At 33.9% G+C, this 20497-nt stretch overlaps 1 protein-coding gene, 2 long non-coding RNA genes and 1 other non-coding gene across 6 annotated transcripts; 1 reads left to right on the forward strand and 3 right to left on the reverse strand.

The window, feature by feature from the left end:
- The first annotated feature begins 4120 nt into the window (after window positions 1-4120).
- Window positions 4121-4192, forward strand: Trnac-gca. The gene has a single exon. It is a non-coding gene; the product is annotated as a tRNA-Cys (tRNA).
- A 7881-nt stretch (window positions 4193-12073) lies between these two features.
- LOC26529929 lies at window positions 12074-13118 on the reverse strand. Its single transcript, XM_015178112.3, has 3 exons — window positions 12964-13118; window positions 12273-12908; window positions 12074-12213 (listed from the first exon to the last, which is right to left on the reverse strand). Exons 1-3 carry the CDS (start codon window positions 13031-13033, stop codon window positions 12182-12184), a joined length of 738 nt encoding a protein of 245 aa, XP_015033598.2. The 5' UTR covers window positions 13034-13118; the 3' UTR covers window positions 12074-12181.
- Window positions 13119-15988: 2870 nt separating this feature from the next.
- LOC26530196 lies at window positions 15989-18325 on the reverse strand. 3 transcript variants are annotated; one of them, XR_002724108.2, is made up of 3 exons: window positions 18243-18325; window positions 16331-16521; window positions 15989-16265 (listed from the first exon to the last, which is right to left on the reverse strand). It is a non-coding gene; the product is annotated as an uncharacterized LOC26530196 (long non-coding RNA). The 3 variants fall into 3 exon arrangements; XR_006954146.1 differs by lacking the exon at window positions 18243-18325 and adding an exon at window positions 16586-16693 and having other exon boundaries at window positions 16331-16516; XR_001450556.3 differs by lacking the exon at window positions 18243-18325 and adding an exon at window positions 16586-16693.
- Window positions 18326-19280: 955 nt separating this feature from the next.
- Window positions 19281-20086, reverse strand: LOC124459664. Its single transcript, XR_001450557.3, has 3 exons — window positions 19996-20086; window positions 19742-19932; window positions 19281-19676 (listed from the first exon to the last, which is right to left on the reverse strand). It is a non-coding gene; the product is annotated as an uncharacterized LOC124459664 (long non-coding RNA).
- Window positions 20087-20497: the final 411 nt, after the last annotated feature.

A 20497-nucleotide genomic window follows, 5' to 3' on the forward strand; every position in this document is an offset into this window, starting at 1 on the left:
TGCAAATTATGCAATGATATCACAAAAAATGAATTTTGTTACTTTTCTTGTTTTTTGTTGTTGCCTAGATTAGTGTGAAAAGTTTTGTAAGGGCAAAAAGCGTCGACCAGAGCGAAAAGAGAAGGTCTCTAAGGTCGATGCATACGTCATTATCATCATAATCATAAATGATAAATCGTCAATTCCCGCTGGCCATGTCCAAGTCCCTTTTTTGTTGTTTTTTTTGTTTTTTGTGTCCTTTAAGTTGTACATCAATAAAAGACGAGGGCAAAAATGAGAATAAACAAGTTTTTCTAGTAAGATGAAGATGGAATTGGAGAATTGGTTGTTGTCGCTGCTGTTAGGAGGGGACAAACAAAGCCAAAGTAATAAAGGAAAACACAACAATCATATTTTTATGGCAAATGCAAATGCAAAAAAAAAAGAAAGTCAGACAGCAAACCCCTCAATCCCACTGCCTCAACTGCTTCACTTCAATGTTCCACTCCAACTCCGGACCCGGACCCTCCTTTCTTGCTGCATAGTAGCCATTGTCGCCTGGCCAAAAGCCAAAAGGATGAAGTGAAAGGAAAGAAGAATAAACTACAAGTTGTGTGTACTGAAACTGGGGTACACTTTCCATCAATGAATATGAGCAGTGTTAAAATGGTATGTGCATCTTATAATTTAGGGTAAGATAACCAAACTATTGCGGCCATATAAAGTATATATGTTGCTCTGTGGCTTAATTATTTCTTGCCTAAATCATTTCGAATTTTATTTTGTGTGGGGAACTTTTCCTCTGAAAGTCTGTAAACAGAAAAATATTCCTAGTTCTTCAAAAAGCTATAACTTTTCGTATGCCTTGCAAATTTAAAATTGTCTAAAAATAATGCTTCTTTCGAGAAGATTCCAAACGTTTGACTTTTTCACTGCTTATTGCTTACTTTAAGGGCTACATTCTCATATTTCACAATCCTAGATCCGGCACTGCCTATACTGACTCTTCAAACTCTTTCCTCCTTTATTGATTGACTATTAAGTCAACTAATGATAAGGCTTTCATCATTGTGGAAGCAGAAGATCTCACGAGATATCACTTAGAATAACGAACCCAGTATTATTATAGAAACTTCATATTTAATACCTGGGAAGCTCATTCAAGCATAAATTCTTAGAAAAAGCATAACAAGAAAAAGCTAAAGATCTCAATTCTTTTTGAAATGCTGAAGGAAGAAGTCTATTTTAAGTCTCTAAATGTATCTCGAATATCTATAAAACTCTTAACGAAGGTTATATGTTTCCAAAAAGCTAGACATAAAGCGCTTAGCGATCTAAATCGAATTGATTTGTACTACGATGATTAAAGGAGGTTGCAGGTTATAGGAACTATTTCATATTTTAAGATTAATGTCAACATTGCATTTTAATGCAGAATAGAAACTGCTTTTAGTTTAGAATATTACTTTGACTCCAGATTATCTGATGGACTTAAGTTAGAGTATTAAAACCACAATCATATAAAGCTTTTTCCTTATCCATTTTTTTTTTGCTTCCCTTTTTGTTTGTAGGTGGCTTTGACTCCTGTGCTGGCCGATAAAATGATTTGCGTACAAATTGGTTCAGGCGAAATTCGATTGAGCTGCTGTGGGAATATTCCCGGTGCCCTTTTGTTAAACGGGTTAACGCGCAAAAGGCATAACAAGAACAACAAGAAAAAAGGATGCCAAAGAAAAATAGAAAAATATGGCGTAAAAGAGCAAGGATGTAAGAATCGAAGGAATACAAAAAAAAAAAACAAGGAACACAAAAAGAAGAAAAACACCATGCCAATGGCCAATGCTTTTCCGAAGTTGGTAAAGAGCTAAAAGCGATTTGGTCTTCACGCCGCAAGTAAAAAACCAAAGAGAAAAAAAAATGAAGTTTCGTGGCAACTTCTAAAAAGCTTTTGTGGTTATTGAATTTCTTTCCACCAGCATATTCTCGTGTTTTTTTTTCCTCTTTGGCTTTTGCCTTGCTGAGAATCTCTAGATACTGTCAAATATGCCGGAAATTTTTAATGATTTCCGAGACAAATCTCGCTCTCTCCCTCAGTTAAGGGCAAATGAAAACAAATCGCCAACAATGAAGTCAGCATAAAGTCGCGACTAAAACCCAAAAACGAACGAACGGACCAAAAAGCATTCATTACATTTATTTTACGAAAAAGAAATTGTGAAGTGACCATGGATAAAGCAATCGATATGTCATCATTAGACTGCTTCTACTGAGATTGGGCAGATAGCTGGGTTAAGTACATACTTTATGCCGTGTCATGCTTCAATTGGCAAATGACCACATTAAAGTGAAGATATACTATAGGTATATATATAGAACTGTCTGTATATATCAATTTGTACGTTTGTGCATTTTTATTATTACAGAGAAATTAATTTTTCTTTTCGATGTGCATTTTCATAAATGTATGTATGTATATGTAAAATTATAAATTATATAAAAATTCATCAATTGACCCAGTTTTTACACTTTTTTGCATATGCATCAAATTTAACTGCACTTGCCTCGGTTTTTTTTTTTTTTTGCTCCAACGTATGTAGACTTTTTGGCCAAAATGTCACGTGTTTGATGCATCCTTTGGCTATTTCATTTCGTTGCCAACTGATAAAAGTTGTCACAATCTTTTTTTTCATGGACTTTCTCACACTCTCTACCACTCACTCACTCACTTACAGACTCAGTCAGTAAGGTTTGCCATTTTTCCATTTTCAAAAAGGCCGAATTAATTACGCTAATTGAAGTGCTGAAAGGGACAACTATAATGCAAACGAGGGGGATAGCAATAGTTGGACAAGTTGAAATGGACATGGAAATTGCTTGCATGTGGCTAAATGGAATGCATTTTACAATTTTCGTTGCATGCCAACAAATTGTTGCAAAAGTTTTTATTATTTACCATTGCGTTAAATCACATTTAATTGAATAAAAATGTTTAGTTAATTATGTGACATTTTTTCGTGTAAATCGAGTGCTTTGAAATTATAATATGTCGTACATCCCAACATATCATATGTTATCAATGTAAACTGAAAAAAAGACTTTAACCCTTTTTTGTAATGTTTGCTTAAAGAAATACAAAAATCACATTAATTAAATTTTAGTCTTTAATTTTTCAAATATTTGAAACCCATGATTCAAATAGTTTTTTAAAGCACTTTAAATATAAATATGTATGTATAAATGTATGGTTGAAACTTTTGGTAGTTGCCTTTTCAGATAGTAGATCGCATGATTCGGAAATCTGTTCTTACTTCTGATTTTCTTTACTATCTCAATCAATAGAGAATATTCCATAAATAAAAGGTTTTTCTATATGAAAATTATAGACGGTATGAATTTCATGAAGATTTAAAAGCCACAGCAACTTGAATCTTAAGCTATGTTTTTATGACAAAGACCCATATCTTATTTAAGACATATAAGGGCTTATGTGAGTTTCTTTTACATATTGTTTATTGATGAAATATACAGACACACCTACTTAAAAAAGTGCAGGGTAATGTTATCCACTCACTAAAAACTGCGAATTTTAATTTAATTGTGAATTAATTAATGACTGTATTGCTTACACTTGCTGCAACGACAAACGTGAGTCATCTGGTTAACAGATATACATAAATTATAATAAGAGAACTTTTTGAGCTACTTTTGGTTCAATTATGTGCAACTTAAAGTAGAAATGTCGAAAAACTTGATTTAAATGTGTTTTTTGTATAAAGCTCCAAGAGCGACATTTAAACATAAAAGTTCTAGATTATTGTCGATTGCCTTTTTAAGATTTCAAGTTTGGTGTCAACTCAATTCAAGATATCAATATAATTATAAATCATTTTATGTGTTATCTTCTCCTGGTAACGAATTTCTCTTTCAACTCTTTCTTAGTAAGAAGTTGCCCTTACAGATAAGAGTGTAACAGGGCGAAGAAAGAAATAGTCTATCAACATCCGGTTGATTGCGATGGCCAACTTTAATTAGTCAATGTCGAAGCAAGTCAAAAGCATCAACTACACCCACTCATCGCTTGAGTCGCTGTAAGCAGTGGAGGTCTCTTTTGTTTGATTAAATATTCAGTCATGTCATAACTGGGGATATAGCTCAGTGGTAGAGCATTCGACTGCAGATCGAGAGGTCCCCGGTTCAAACCCGGGTGTCCCCTAATAATCTTTTTTTGCCGGTTTTTATTTTTACATATATTTTTTCTGCGAGTTGTTTTCCTTGCAAATGTATATGTATTTTTTGTGTTATGTTTTTTATTTATTACTTTTTGTTTATTAGTTTGATTTTGCCCTGTATTTTTAATGACTTTTTATTTGTTTTACATTTTATTATTTTTTTTTTTTTTGATTCTTAAGTAATTTTTTTTATTATGAATTTTTATTTATATTTTTTTTATCATTTTTTTTTTATATTTCATATGAAGATTATATAAGTAATCGTACAAATATTTCTCTTATTTCATGTTAATGTATTATAAAAAAAATATATTTGTTTTTTTACATTTACATTTGCATACAAATTTTTTGTAATTTCTGTGCCCAGTTGTTTTTATTTTTTTTTAATATTCTTATAAATATAGAAAAAAATTTGACTTTGTATTAAAATTAAAAAGATTAAATTATTTTTTTTCACTTTATTATTATTATTTAATATTTTAAAAAATGTTTTAATAAGACATTTCTTGTTTATTTAACCTTCACCTTTAATTTATATTCCAAAATTGAAAAAAAAAGTTTTTTTATTTTTTATTTGACAACAGTATTTATTATTTTTAGTTCCACTTTAGTGTAATACTTACTTATGCACACAAAAAAATTTTTTTTTGGGAAAATAATAATAAAAAATCTTCTATCGGATTTTCAATGGGACAATCAAAAAATTTTAAAATTTTTGATTGTTTTATACTCAACTCGATATAATTACGAATCAAAAAAGACTAAGTGAAATAATAAATCAGCAGAAAAAAAAAACAGTTCGAATACATACCTTAATTGAGCAGGTGAAATGCTTAATATGCAAATCTTGAATATTCTTTTTCAATTTAATGAATGTGTGTAATTGAATTATGCAAACAAATGAGCAGTGCGCATCTACATCTGAATAAGACAAACAAATACGATTAACTTTAGAGTTAGTTAAATTGTTTCCCACTCGAAAACTTTGACTAACTGTCGAAAACTTTTAACGCAAACCGAACTAAGAAAACCAAACCGAAATTGAAATGTAAAAGTGTGTAGCCACGTAACGTTGAACAATGCATTTTCAATTGGAACAATTGAGCAAAAGTGGGTATATTTATGCTTCGAATAATGTTTAAATTTTCCAACTTGGAAAGGAAAAACGAGCAGAAGAAAAACGTTGATGAAAAGGAAGTGAGGGAAATGCAAATGCGCTGCCAGCAAGTCCGGAAGTTGACACTTAAGTTTATAAATCCAATAAAAATCACATTAGCCTTGCGGGCGGAAACTCGCGTGACACTAAAGTGCGAGGGAGGCAAAATCCTTGCGACACATTTAGCTAAGCCACTGGCAAAACCCACACAGGACTCTCCCGTAGTGAAATGCTAATGATAACTTAGCTGCCCGCTGCTCCTGGCCCAATGCGTTTAAACAGAAGTTTGGCAAGTGGCGAAGCCGAGAGACCAGAAAGCAATGTTGATGCCGACCACAAAATGTTTTTTAATGATTTTAAAGTGGAGCCTACCCATAGAACAGACAAATGGAACGCTGTTGACTAGCAAATGAAGCGAAAATTTCCAACGGCTTGAGTCAGTTTGAAAATACTTTTAAAACCTTGAAAATTTATTCAGTTGATTGGTGAATCAATTATGTGTAATTAACATGAGATTCATATGTCTCTTATTCAAATTTTTAATACATATACCTATCAAATGGTTAGTAGAAATATTTGTACTAAAGTAGTTGCTGAAATGTTACTTTTTTACAGAAAATTTAAAAAAATATATCCAAAATATTTGTTCACACTTTAATTCTGAAATATTTTCTTACTCTTTTTTTAAAGTCTTTTTATAAATTTTCAAAATTCTCTTCTCATATTATTAATTATTTTGTTTATACCATTTTAACGTTCAATTTGTAATGTAAGAATAAAAGTTTACTATTCAAGAAAATTCGAAAATAGTAAAAAAGTTTTTAATTTATTATAATTCATCGTCTTAACTTTATGGTACCCTGGTTCAAAAAAGAGGCGAGCAAAAAAATTATAAATAAAATTGATAAATATTTATTTAATTTCCAGGAATTAGAATAAATTAATGTAATTTATCATAAAAATTAGAGCTTAATTTATTGAGTTTTTGTAGTTAAATTTAATATATTATTTTCTTAATTCTTCGTTGCTTTGTGCTCAGATTCGGTCCAACAAGAATGTCAATAGAATTAGAATATAATTTATATTTCTCCTCTTCTGATTTGTAAACTAATAAAGCAATGATATTTTATTATCTCATTTATCCTCTGAAATTACTATACCTATAGATCTGGCTCTGCCTATATACATATGTAGCTGGTGATTTTTTTGAATATTTTTTGATTGCAAATATATATACAATATTGTTTTAGTCTTTGAATTTGTATGTATTATATTATTAAAGTATAGGATATAGTTATAAACTATCAACCTAACTATATTTTACAAGCACTGGCAACTAAGGCCTTCGGCTTAGACGAAAACTACATCCATACACTAGCCTGGGATTCGAACCCGGATCCTCGTTGTTCAGTTGACTAAATGACTGGGCCACTTAGACAACTCATCTACCGAGGACTGCTGAATTTGTATGTAAGTTTTCTTTGTTCTTAAATTCTCCATAAGTTAAAATATAATATGACATTCTTAAAGAATTGTTAAATAAATTGTGCATTTCAATTTATACATAAGCAATTACGAGAAGCATTTGCCGCCATGAGTAAAGTGGGGCACTTGTCTAGGCGTGAAAGGCTGCACATCTGATGGTTGCCTGATGCTTCTGTGAGTCCTTCAGAGTGCTTTTGTTTGTTGTTGTTGTTCCTCCTGTGCTCTTCTTGTGTGTGTGTGTGTGTGTGTGTATGAGTGTGTGGTTGTGTCTCTGTGTGTGTGTGTGAATGGAAATGGTGGGGAGAGGGAGCGAATGGGGGAATGAGTGCTGAGGAGCCAAAGACCAATTATGCGCACATTTCATGCATAAGAAAATTCAATTCCACGTTCATTTGCACATGCAAATCAAATTTATTTGCGGCAAGCACTCCGACACTTATGCAGGACATGCGGCCATACGGCTGGCACTAAAAGTAACTGTGAAGCTATAGCTGTCTGCCGACTTGTCTTGCCTTTGCCTTGCAGTTACTCTTAAAAAATTTCTCCAGATATTGCTGTTGCCGTCGCCACGAAATTTGCAAATGACGTTGATGATGAATTTGCTCTGGCAAAGATGGCGCAATGGAGTTGAATCCTGTCTGGCATCCTTTCTGTCATTTACCATTCTGCATTCTCCACCCATTCACCCAATCCGCCATTCATACAATTTTCAATATGCCATTCAACTGGTAATGTCAGCCCACTTGAAGGCTTTTCAAAATGATAGTTGAATATATTTGGTATGGCATATTTGGTTTTCGACTTTCTTCTTCTTGCATTCTGTAGTATGCTAATGTCATTTCAGATCTCTGAATGACTCTGTATGGGCTAGCATCATCAGGTGCTTTGTGTAAACTGTTTTTGCAATGGATTATCATAATTTATGCATGAATGTAATTAAATGATGAACTTATCAATATATGATAGCGTAGAAAATAATGGATACAGTGGAAGAAAGTTACTTGTACTTCTATTGGACTCACTTCTTACATAGATCAGCCGATTTGGATTTGTTCTAATCATGTTGGAGTGAAATTTATCTCACTTATATTCAGTTATTAACCATGATTGTTCTGTATTGTAAGGTATGTAATATAATTAAATAATAAATTTTAAAATAAAGAAATGAACACATTAAAATTATATATCATTATGGACTTGCATTATATTCATTGTATATTACTTTGTAAGATATCCTCATTTTCACTTTCGACTTTTTGCAAGAACCATAAAAAAGATCATAAATAATTTGCGTTAAGAACTTGTTGATGTAAAAGTTCCAAATGATAATAAAACTTGAACTTGAGAGTGTGTGAAAAACAAATGAAATCGGAAAAACAAAAAATAAAAGGAAAAATATTGATTTGCCACTCACATTGCAGCACACACGGAAATGGGAAAAAAATGGGGAAAATGTTAAACAAACAATTAGCTGGACATTTGAGTGTCATGCTTAGCGTACCACTTAGTTAACTAAATACATACATATGAATGGATATAGTCCCCCTTGGGGAGGTGAAACCCAAGCCATGTCAGACACATATCCAGATACAAGTATGGTCCAAAAAATTAATTAAAACTTACCTCAATGAACTGACAGTCAATTAAAGTTTACGCAAGAGACACGACAACAAGTCAAGAGCAACGATGAACAACCAACCAAAAAATAAAACCAGAGGGCCGGGGCTAACTTCGACCGCGTCAAAGTTTGTATACCCTTGCAACTTTTTTGGTAAGTTCTCCCTTACCTATAGCCTTCAAAGTGGAAAAACGTTTAAGCTAAAAGGGCTAATGTGTCCGAAAGAACGGCCTACAATCTTAGTTTTTCTTCTGCATAGGAAATAACGAAGATATTGATCAAAGTCACTGTTTTCCACCGATCGTTCCTATGGGAGCTATATGATACAGCTACCCGATCCTTATCAAATTTGGCACAGTCATTAACAGATATATTAAACTAACAAATGTTTAATTTGAAAGCAATCGCGTCAAAAGTAACGAAGTTATTGACAAAAGTCACTGTTTTCGAAAGATCGTTCCTATGGGAGCTATATGATATAGTCGCCCGATCTTAATCAAATTTGGCACAGTCATTAATAGTTATGCTAAACTGAGAAATATAAATTTTTATGACAATTGCTTCAAAAGTAACGAAGTAATTGACAAAAGTCACTGTTTTCGAAAGATCGTTCCTATGGGAGCTACATGATATAGTCACCCGATCTTGATCAAATTTGGCATAGTCGTTTATATGTGTAATTAACTTAACAATATTAAATTTCACGACAATAGCTCAGAAAATAACGAAGTTATTAAGAAAAGTCACTGTTCGTGACTTTGCCATTTGTATGGCAGCTATATGATATAGTGATCCGATCCGGCTGAATCCGAGATATACAACGCCTGCAGTATATACAAGCCTACATGCAAAATTTCAGCTCTGTAGCTCTTACGGTCTAGGAGGAGTTTGCGTTGATCCAGACGGACGGACGGACGGACGGACGGACGGACGGACGGACGGACGGACGGACGGACGGACATGGCTATTTGAACTCGTCTCGTCGTGCTGATCAAGAATATATATACTTTATATGGTCGGAGATGCTTCCTTCTATGCGTTGCACACTTCTGACCAAAATTAATATACCCTTTTTGCAAGGGTATAAAAAAAGGAAAAAAGACTTCATAGATACTAAGAGTAAGTCAGTTGAGAGTCTGTGACTGGAAGCTAGGGGAGATGACAACCGAATGTTAAACGCGCCATTTAACGCGGCCCCCGAGATGGCCCGTTTATTGGCCAAAAGCAAACAAACAAAGGCCAAAAACGACAAGTAACAGCAGCAGTAGCAACAGTGAAAAACAAAAGAGCAAGACAAGTAGACAATAAGACAGATAGTGAGAGAGAGAGACGAGATGAGGGGATGTATAAATAATATGAAACAAAATGGAATGGAAAACTCAACCAGCCTCATCCTCAAACCACACAGACAAACAAACACACACACACACAGTGAGTGAAAGCCAGAAATATAGACACACAGGAAAGAGGAGGATGTGACTTGACTTGAGTTGTGTTTGCCTTGGACTTGAGCGGGCGGGCAGAAAGCAAAACAATTAACAATCTCCGTTTGGCGTAATTGACTCAAATGAGCGCAAACAATAAATAAAACAGTAACAGTAAGAGAAAAACAGCAAAATAGCAAATACAGTGGTGAAGAGAGCAAAACAAAGCCGGCCAACAGCGTTGACAATGGAAGGACTACGTTTAAATGACAGTTCAAGACCTAGAGATGAGGCAAGCCTAGATGCTAGCAGATAACATGAAAGATGAACATGAAAATAGTTTTCATCAATTTAATTAATAAATTATTAAACCGAAAACTTTTTCAAACTGTTTATCAACCCATCCCATCAATGAAAGTTTTCTTCGTAATAGCCAAGGCAGATTGTTTTGAACTGTTGCAGCGAAGTTTTTACCTTGTTTCCTTTACCCAATTAGTTGTGCGATGACACATTCCCCTATATTTCAGGAGTTCATTTTTAGTTTGCAATGTTATGTATTTTTCTGATAAAACCATGAATTATATTTGCTAATTATTGCTTATCAATTCAACCTTGTTCATAACTAACCATTAAGCTGTTGTCTTGTTTCTATTCCTCCTTTTCAAATGATAATTACTTTCAGCTTCCTCCTTTTTAAACTAAATATTTTTAGACTAAAGGAAAGGATTTTAAGCCCCACTTATTTAACAAATTAGCAATATAGAAATTTTATAAGCTTCGAAATATAAAACTTTTGTAATAACTAGGATTTCATACAACTTGCCTAGATTATAGATTCGATATTATAAGTATATTTTAGAGAAATTATAGTTCAGTAAAAAAAAAATATCACGAAGGCTTCATCAGTTGTCTTATGGAGTTCTGCAAAAGAATGCATAAATTTTAAAATTCCTTTAAGCGATCCTTGAAATACTTGATTAAGAGAAAGTGACGAAAATAAATGAACTTATCCTTTGCAGCTTAGATCTTGAAAAAATCGAATAAAAAGAATTAGATGCTGGAAAAGCTAGCTGTCTTAGTAATCGAATTATTTATTTTATTTCATCAGATCCTTGATACATTCAAGACGTCTTTAAAAATCGAGTTTGAGTGTTTGTCTACAGTAAGAAGTATACTTGCTAGTTTATTTTAATCAATGAGACTTTACTAAAACTTCGTTCATTTCTTTGCAACGATAGTCCTTTCTTTTTATAAATGATTAAATAAATGAATAAAGGAAATCACGTTACCATCACTTGTCCCATTCCACAAGAGTACACACACATACTCAGACAGATGCACACACACACACACATACAGAGTCGTGGCCAGTTTGTTTTTGGCGTTGACCCATAAGCATTCGGAATGTCCTTCTAGTGGATGATACCCTGCATCCACATCCTGTTCACGTTTGCCTACAGCAGAATCACAGACTGCATTTTTTCATTCCCATGCCTTTTGGATTTCTTTTTCTTTTCATGTTTTTTTTCTGTTTTCTTTTTGCTTCGATTGTTTGGGCAGCTTGTCAGCATTTCCAGTGTCAGCATCACTCTTGTCCCCTTCCATTCTTGTAAGTGGATATCTTTGGCTAAGTGCAGGATGATGATGACGACGACGACGACGAGGACGAAAAGTAGAGACCATTCCGTTCCAGTTTTTATGCCAACTGTTTGCACTTCAATATCGTATTTTTAATTATTCAAGTTTTCGAGTGCCTCGCTTTCACAGGCTCTCCACAATTTCGCATTGTCCTGAGTTGAGGATATATAATGTAGTAGTAGTAGTAGTTGTGTTTCGCTACTTGGACTTCGTTATGAAGTGGATGGTATGACAAATGTCAAACACATGGTCAGCCACTTGAGTGTGAGTGGAGATAAAAAAGAATGAAATGAGCTACAGAGAGTTGGGGCCATTGTGCAATAAATTTGAGGATTTCTTAATACAATTTTAATGATAACCTAAGCCACTTGTGACCTTCTTTGAAAAGAAGCAAAAGAATTAATCATGCCATATAAATACAAAATGAAATTCAGTGCCTCTTAAGAAGGGCAAGGAGGCAAACATTACATTCATGCCAAAAGACCTTTTGACTTAAGCTCGGGTGAAACTCTTTTTCATATGATGGAAATAAAAATAGAAATCATTCTTGACATATAGTTGTTTATTTCTGAATTTAGAAAACTTTCTGAACAATAGCGCTCCACAAACACATATCCAAATCGGAGATCACATTGTTACGACAGTAGGCAAACTAAAGTTCCAGGCGGGGAACGATAACTGATCCTACAAATAGATATTATACAGTTAAATTTGAAAAACAACTTTAATGCTTTATCTCTTACCAAATTGCCAAATTTCCTGAGGTTTGCATTTCTCCATGAATTCGTTTTCCTCATTGGAAATTGAACAAATCGATGGTTTGCGTCTTTCACCTGAAATCCTTGGTAGTTCCACTAATTTTCGAAGTTTTTCTGGACGTCCCTGGACATCCTGGCGACTCACTGATTCCTTATTTTCATAGTTTTGCGGCAATTTGATATACCAGCGATTCGCATTGGTATTTGCTTGTGGCTTAAAGTCCATGCATTGGCTAATATTTTCAAAATAATATTTATCATTGAATCTTTCTTCGTCTTCACGCTCAGTTGTAGCCACATTCAGGGACATTATGTCATTTAGTTTTACCACCATCTGTGATAGTTTTTTGGGAGATTCCTCATCTGGAGCCTGTTTCCAACGCTGGTTTAAATGATAATCTCTTAGGATGCTACTACTTCTGCTTTGCTTTAAGGCAGCAAGATCATTCTCGTAAAGCCTTTCACCCTGAGCATCTTTTTGACGTGATTCATTCTGTTCGATACAAATTCTACTTGGAGACTTGCGTATATAACTGTCATATGACGATTCTGGTGTAATGTCCGATTTGGTGCGACTTTGTTTTACAATTTGATCACTACACTGAAAGGACGTCGAGACTCCTGAAATAGTTGTGTTGAAGTGAAATATTTGTGGTGAAATTATAAACACTTTTACCTTTTCTCCAGATCTGAGCATAATCGAAAAGAGTCTTGCGACTAATTTTACTCATATTATGGCCAGACATAACGAATTTCCAATACTATTAATAAAATTTATGTTTTCACAAAAAAAACACGAAAAAACAATTTTGTTTTGTGGAACTGTTGTGTGTGTGCCGTTTGGTTTTGAATTACGAATTGACAATTTATTGTTTAGATAAATAAAACCTTAACTTCTTGATTTAAAAATGAGGCGGTAACTTTGTTATAAATATTTATAGATACGAAAATTCTGCATTTTACCGGGCCTTTTTAATACGAGTAAAAAGTACTTTTGAGTACGTAACTAATATTTGCTTTGAATTCCCTAAAACCAAAATTCTTATGAAGCTTCGTTTCATCATTAAATACCAAAATCCCCAATCGAGCCGAACTAATGTGGCACGTTGCGTTTCATTAGTTAACATAAGCCCCAATCGAATGTCCATTAAGGAACTTTTGAATGAACCCCAAATAAGTAAGTGCATTAAGAGTTTGGTTAATATTTAACATTTACCTTTGCCTTTAGTCCAGAGACATTTGAACATTACTCAACTGAGCCATAGCCATCATCAGCATCAGCATTCTTATCATCATTATTATGGTCATTATCAAGAAGAAGGACCATTGCCAGGACCTAAAACGTGCTCTTCTTTAGAAAAATTGCTCACGCACGGGTTCGTTTCTCTGTTGTACATACATACATACATATATAAATATATTTTTTTAGGATTTTTCACTGCTGACCATTTCCTTGTGGTTTGTCTTTGATTTTGTTTACCGTTTACCTTTCTTGTATCGTCGTTAAAAGTTTTTCTCCTACGCTTCGTTTGTTTTTTTTTTTGGTTCTGGTGTCTTTTTATTGTGCACTTTATTGAAAGCACATCACGTTTTGCACCTGATTTGGCTGACAATCCTTGAACATTCTAAACAAAGTGAACCGAAACCCATCACCGGCTTAAACAACACAAAACGCCCAAAAAACAACTGAAAAAAATATATAAAACTTTTCGCACGACTTGCATACAAAATTTTTGGGCATGATAATAATTAAGATTAATGGTTTCTGGTTAAGATGAAAATTTTGGAGAATTTTTTGTTGTTGTTGTTCTTGACCTGAATTATTTAGCTAACAAACAATTGACAGTCAAATCCAAAGTGACAGCTGTCCAAGCTATCGGCTATGTTTATAGTATTTTGGTTTGCAATTAAGCATCGAGATTCTTTGGTCATATGCAAAATAAGTTTATTCTCATTCGATGTTGATGTTTTTCTTCGTTTCTTCTGGCCCGGTCATGTGATTATGGTAATTTTTGTTTGTATCCCCTGACCATAGTCATGGCTTATGTATTGAGAAGTGAACCACAAATGGGATTAAAATGGACGAAAATAAATGGCTGAAAACAAATGATATGTTATCAGTACAAGGTCGCTTTGCCTAAGCCAAGGCTGTCTTCATTTGCCTAATCCATTGTCCAACTCTGACATAGAAAATTGCACCATCCATTCAGGTTCAAGTCATTTGTAGGTCAACAGGAAAAGGCTTAATCATTTTGCAGCTTTTGGGAAATTGCTGTTTTGTGGCTTACTGATGTTGTTGTTGTTGCTAGGCAGAAAAGGATTCGCATAGCAGTGTCTACAGTCTGCTAGCCTTTAATTGAGAAAATCTGAAATAAGACATTTTACCTTGGTTCAATTTTTATTGAATATTCACAATTTTAAATGTTCATAAATAAATACTTATAATACCTTTACTGTCTATCAAAATATATTAAAAGACTAAGGATATCGATTTTTCGTCCTTAATAAAGAACTGTCAAAACGACAGATCAATACGATATGCGTTTTTCCAATGCGTTTATATGCAAGGTATATTTTATTCGCCCAAAAAAGATACCAAGAAACTTTCTTTCCTTAGCTTTACCATTCCTACTATATCTTTTAAGTCCTGAGCCAATTTGGAACTAAAATGTTGTCATACTGTGTTCTTTGACAAAAGAAAACAAGATGCATTTCTCTAGTAAATCTTTGTATTATTATGACTTAAAAATCTCTAAATTCAAAACTGTTGATTTCTTTCACTAATGGCCCACTGTGCGTTCGTGCTAAATGCCAAATGCAGCTGACTTCTGTTTCTACTAACTATTATTGTTGTTGTTGTTATTGGTGTTGCTTTTGCTTTAACCGACACACTTGAAAACAGAATTCGGTCTACATTTTTGGTAATTAGATTGCAATTACAGATGGAACAGGGCGTATGCGCAATGCTAAAATAGCTGCTTAAGATGGTAAGTATTGGAAGGCTCTTGTCTTCCTGTCTATTCCATTGTCTGCTAGTGACATAAAATGCTGCCTCTGCTTAAAAGTGTGTAGTGTAGGAAGTCTGTTCAAATATTCAAAGCTGAAAAATTGTATTTGCTCCATTGAACTTGGTCAAGATGCATAAGCAATGGAGTAAGAAAATCACCATTAACCCTACAAAAACCCGCAACAAAATATTTAGAAAAAATATGCACACTACGCAAATATACAAAACATTTTATCCCGGAAGAATTTTCTTTCTGCAATGGGTTAAGTGAATGCAAAAAGAGATGTTGGCCACTTTACTTGGCCTGCAAACACACAGATACTCGTATGTGAATTTATTAACTGTTGAATTGGAAAAAAATGCAGACGACGATGAAGAGGGGGTGAAAGAGCAGACGACTAGGACCATGACCTAACGCTATGCACCATTAGTCTGGGAGTGAAAAAGGCCAACACAAATGCAAACACACAAAGCCCAGATTCCGACTAAAGAAGCAAACCAAAATCCCGGACTAGGAAAAGCTGCTGACTAAGCAGCAGGAAAGGCAAATTGAAAGCCAAGTCGCGTATCTTTTGCCAAGCACTTGGCCACCAGCTAGACTTTTGCATAAAATTGATGAAATGCAAGCAAAAGGATATATAGACAAATTTGTATGCGTTACACTCTTCCAGAATATTGGTGGTCGATTGTGATATTTACTCGATGGCAACAGAGTATGCAGCATATATTTTATCCTCGTGTAAGTACAATTTTAAAATGAATTTTTTTGGGCTATGAATGATGTGTATGTGCCTATTTTCCAATTTCAGCATCCATTGCAACCGCTACAGCCAATACCGCAGGGATAACAGCAACAGGGACTCCAAGGAGTGCAGCATGGTCGACAGCAGGGGCAACAGCAGGGTACATAGCAGCATGGCGAACAGCAGGGACTGCAGCAAGTACAGCAAGGATAGCAGCAGCACATCTTTCTGAGGTTCCAAAAAGAAAAACTCACTTCAATTAACCGTCTTACCCATCAATAGAAAATACTTACCCAAAGGCAGAAATTTAGGCATAGGCACGGTGTGTAACGGCAGTTTCTTATGGAATACTTAGTGTGAGGAAACAGGGGCTGCGGCAACTATGGCTAGTAGGTACGGTGTGTAAGAGCAGTTTCTTATGGACTACTTAGTGTCAGGCAGACAACATGGACTGCGGGAACAATGGCTAGTTGTGCCATCTTTTCTGAGTTTACAAAAAAAAAAATTATTTTTATTATCCTTCTTACCCATAAATAAAATATACTTACCCAAAAGCAGCAATCTTGGATCTGTGTTGAATCTATTTCTTATGGACTACTTATTGCACTTTTACCTTTTTTAGTTTTTTTAAACATAATTCGGAAAAACTAAATTACTACAATCTACTATTTACATTTTTATTTTTTTTTTATTTTTTGTTTTTTTATAAAAACTTGTGTAGACTTTGTGAGAGTCGTAAATGTACTGATGAATTCTGAAATATTTGCTCACATCATTACAATGGAGAGAGAAGTTCAGGTTCATGGATTGCTTTGATGCCTGTTCAAAATTTCAAGTTTTTAATGACAGTTGAGGTAGCATCAAGGATTGCCTTGACGCCCTATACAAAAATTAATTTGATTTGTTTTTTATCTTTGTCATAGCCAACTTGATTGCTTAATATCGTTACTAAATTATACGGAACAAAAAGTTTAAAATTAAATTTTAATATTTAAAATAAAATTTAATAACATTCATTAACAAAAGCAAACTACTTTGTACCGAAATGTTAAACCAATTCGTGGATGTAAGCAATTCATTAGCTTGAAATTAAAACCTACTACTTTTATGCTTATAGCTTTGAATTTTTGTGGCCGATTGCCGTTAAACTTTTTTAAATACTAAGATATTAAATATCCGTTTCATTTAAAGAACGAATCGCAATACATGATTCATAATAAAAGAAAGTTGTAAACATTTTTCAAGTATATGATTTATTTTAAAAGTACGTGTCTTGCACCGAGCCTAAAGGATTTAAATTCGGGGATCCGATCCGATAGCTATTAGAAACCTTTTATGAAACCGATTATACTTTACACTCCCTTATGTACTTCGACACCAATATTTTGATGTTTGCGTATATAAATATTTTAAATAAGCCCGGTCACACTAAAAGGGTATAATATACTAAAGCATGGTACGGGCACACTCTCTGGAAATATAGGCATTAAGACCGCATGTGCAATTAATTGAAAACAAAAATAAAAATTCGAAAATATGAAGACAATCCCAAGGTATTACTGAAAATAATAGAGAGTTTATAGTATAATTAAAATTTATTCTTTTATTGCATAGGTTTAATAACTCCACGTATAAGTCGATATATGTTAAATCCTTTCTCAGAAATTATGAAAGGTTAAGGCACTGCTCCATCTCCATTAGTTAATCTCCTTTGTCAATCCGGTTATGTAAATGATCGTGGAATTGGTAGCAAGACTTTTGTTGGGCTTAAAGTGATGTGTATGTGCCTATGTTCCAATTTCAGCATCCATTGCAACCGCTACAGCCAATACCGCAGGGATAACAGCAACAGGGACTCCAAGGAGTGCAGCATGGTCGACAGCAGGGGTAACAGCAGGGTTCATAGCAGCATGGCGAGCAGCAGGGGCTGCAGAAAGAACAGCAAGGATAACAGCAGCATATCTTTCTGAGGTTCCAAAAAGAAAAACTCACTTCAATTAACCGTCTTACCCATCAATAGAAAATACTTACCCGAGGGCAGAAATTTTGGCATAAGCACAGTGTGTAACGGCGGTGTCTTATGGATTACTTAGTGTGAGGAAACAGGGGCTGCGGCAACTATGGCTAGTTGTGGCATCTTTTCTGAGTTTAGAAAAAAAAAATTACTTTTATTAACCTTCTTACCCATCAATAAAATATACTTACCCAAAAGCAGCAATCTTGGATTTGTGTTGGATCTGTTTCTTATGGACTACTTATTGCACTTTTACCTTTTTTAGTTTTCTTAAACATAATTCGGAAAAACTAAATTACTACAATCTACTATTTACATTTTTATTTTTTTTTTATTTTTTGTTTTTTTTTTTATAAAAACTTGTGTTGACTCTGTGAGAGTCGTAAATGTACTGATGAATTCTAAAATATTTGCTCACATCATTACAATGATAAAGGAGAAGTTAAGGTTCATGGATTGCTTTGATGCCTGTTCAAAATTTCAAGTTTTTAATGACAGTTGAGGTAGCATCAAGGATTGCCTTGACGCCCTATACAAAAATTAATTTGATTTGTTTTTTATCTTTGTCATAGCCAACTTGATTGCTTAATATCGTTACTAAATTATACGGAACAAAAAGTTTAAAATTAAATTTTAATATTTAAAATAAAATTTAATAACATTCATTAACAAAAGCAAACTACTTTGTACCGAAATGTTAAACCAATTCGTGCATGTAAGCAGTTTATTAGCTTGAAATTAAAGCTTACTACTTTTATGCTTATAGCTTTGAATTTTTGTGGCCGATTGCCGTTAACCTTTTTTAAATACTAAGATATTAAATATCCGTTTCATTTAAAGAACGAATCGCAATACATGATCCATAATAAAAGAAAGTTGTAAACATTTTTCAAGTATGATTTATTTTAAAAGTACGTGTCTTGCACTGAGCCTAAAGGGTTCAAATTCGGGGATCCGATCCGATAGCTATTAGAAACCTTTTATGAAACCGATTATACTTTACTCTCCCTTATGTACTTCAACACCAATATTTTGATGTTTGCGTATATAAATGTTTTAAATAAGACCGGGTATGTTTTAAATAAGTAAGGGTATAATATACTAAGGCATGGTACGGGCACACTCTGGAAATCTAGGCATAAAGACCGCATGTGCAATTAATTGAAAACAAAAATTAAAATTCGAAAATATGAAGACAATCCCAAGGGATTACTGAAAATAATAGAGAGTTTACAGTATAATTAAAATTTATTCTTTTATTGCATAGGCTTAATAACTCCACGTATAAGTCGATATATGTATGTTGAATCCTTTCTCACAAATTATGACAAAGGTTAAGGCACTGCTCCATCTCCATTAGTTGATCTCCTTTGTCAATCCGGTTATGTAAATGATCGTGGAATTGGTAGCAAGACTTTTGTTGGGCTTAAAGTGATGTGTATGTGCCTATGTTCCAATTTCAGCATCCATTGCAACCGCTACAGCCAATACCGCAGGGATAACAGCAACAGGGACTCCAAGGAGTGCAGCATGGTCGACAGCAGGGGTAACAGCAGGGTTCATAGCAGCATGGCGAGCAGCAGGGGCTGCAGAAAGAACAGCAAGGATAACAGCAGCATATCTTTCTGAGGTTCCAAAAAGAAAAACTCACTTCAATTAACCGTCTTACCCATCAATAGAAAATACTTACCCAAAGGCAGAAATTTAGGCATAGGCACGGTGTGTAACGGCAGTTTCTTATGGAATACTTAGTGTGAGGAAACAGGGGCTGCGGCAACTATGGCTAGTAGGTACGGTGTGTAAGAGCAGTTTCTTATGGACTACTTAGTGTCAGGCAGACAACATGGACTGCGGGAACAATGGCTAGTTGTGGCATCTTTTCTGAGTTTACAAAAAAAAAATTACTTTTATTATCCTTCTTACCCATAAATAAAATATACTTACCCAAAAGCAGCAATCTTGGATTTGTATTGGAACTGTTTCTTATGGACTACTTATTGCACTTTTACCTTTTTTAGTTGTTTTAAACATAATTCGGAAAAACTAAATTACTACAATCTACTATTTACATTTTTATTTTTTTTTTATTTTTTGTTTTTTTTTTATAAAAACTTGTGTTGACTCTGTGAGAGTCGTAAATATACTGATAAATTCTGAAATATTTGCTCACATCATTACAGTTGTTCAGGTTCATGGATTGCTTTGATGCCCTGTTCAAAATTTTAAGCTTTTAATGACAGTTGAGTAAGCATCAAGGATTGCTTCGATGCCCTATACAAAATTTAATTTGATTTGTTTTTTATCTTTGTCATAGCCAACTTGATTGCTTAATATCGTTACTAAATTATACGTAACAAAAAGTTTAAAATTAAATTTTAATATTTAAAATAAAATTTAATAACATTCATTAACAAAAGCAAACTACTTTGTACCGAAATGTTAAACC

The sequence above is a fragment of the Drosophila willistoni genome, assembly GCF_018902025.1.
Source record: "Drosophila willistoni isolate 14030-0811.24 chromosome 2R unlocalized genomic scaffold, UCI_dwil_1.1 Seg167, whole genome shotgun sequence".
In the NCBI taxonomy this organism is placed as follows: Eukaryota; Metazoa; Arthropoda; class Insecta; order Diptera; family Drosophilidae; genus Drosophila; species Drosophila willistoni.

What these genes read in the sequence shown, in the direction of transcription:
- LOC26529929 (XM_015178112.3), bottom strand. Translation starts at nt 13,033, where the DNA reads ATGTCTGGCCATAATATGAGTAAAATTAGTCGCAAGACTCTTTTCGAT. An exon ending in TGCTCAGATCTGGAGAAAAG is followed by an intron (nt 12,909 to 12,963) that starts GTAAAAGTGTTT and finishes CAACTATTTCAG; the next exon opens with GAGTCTCGACGTCCTTTCAG. An exon ending in TCAGGAAATTTGGCAATTTG is followed by an intron (nt 12,214 to 12,272) that starts GTAAGAGATAAA and finishes ATCTATTTGTAG; the next exon opens with GATCAGTTATCGTTCCCCGC.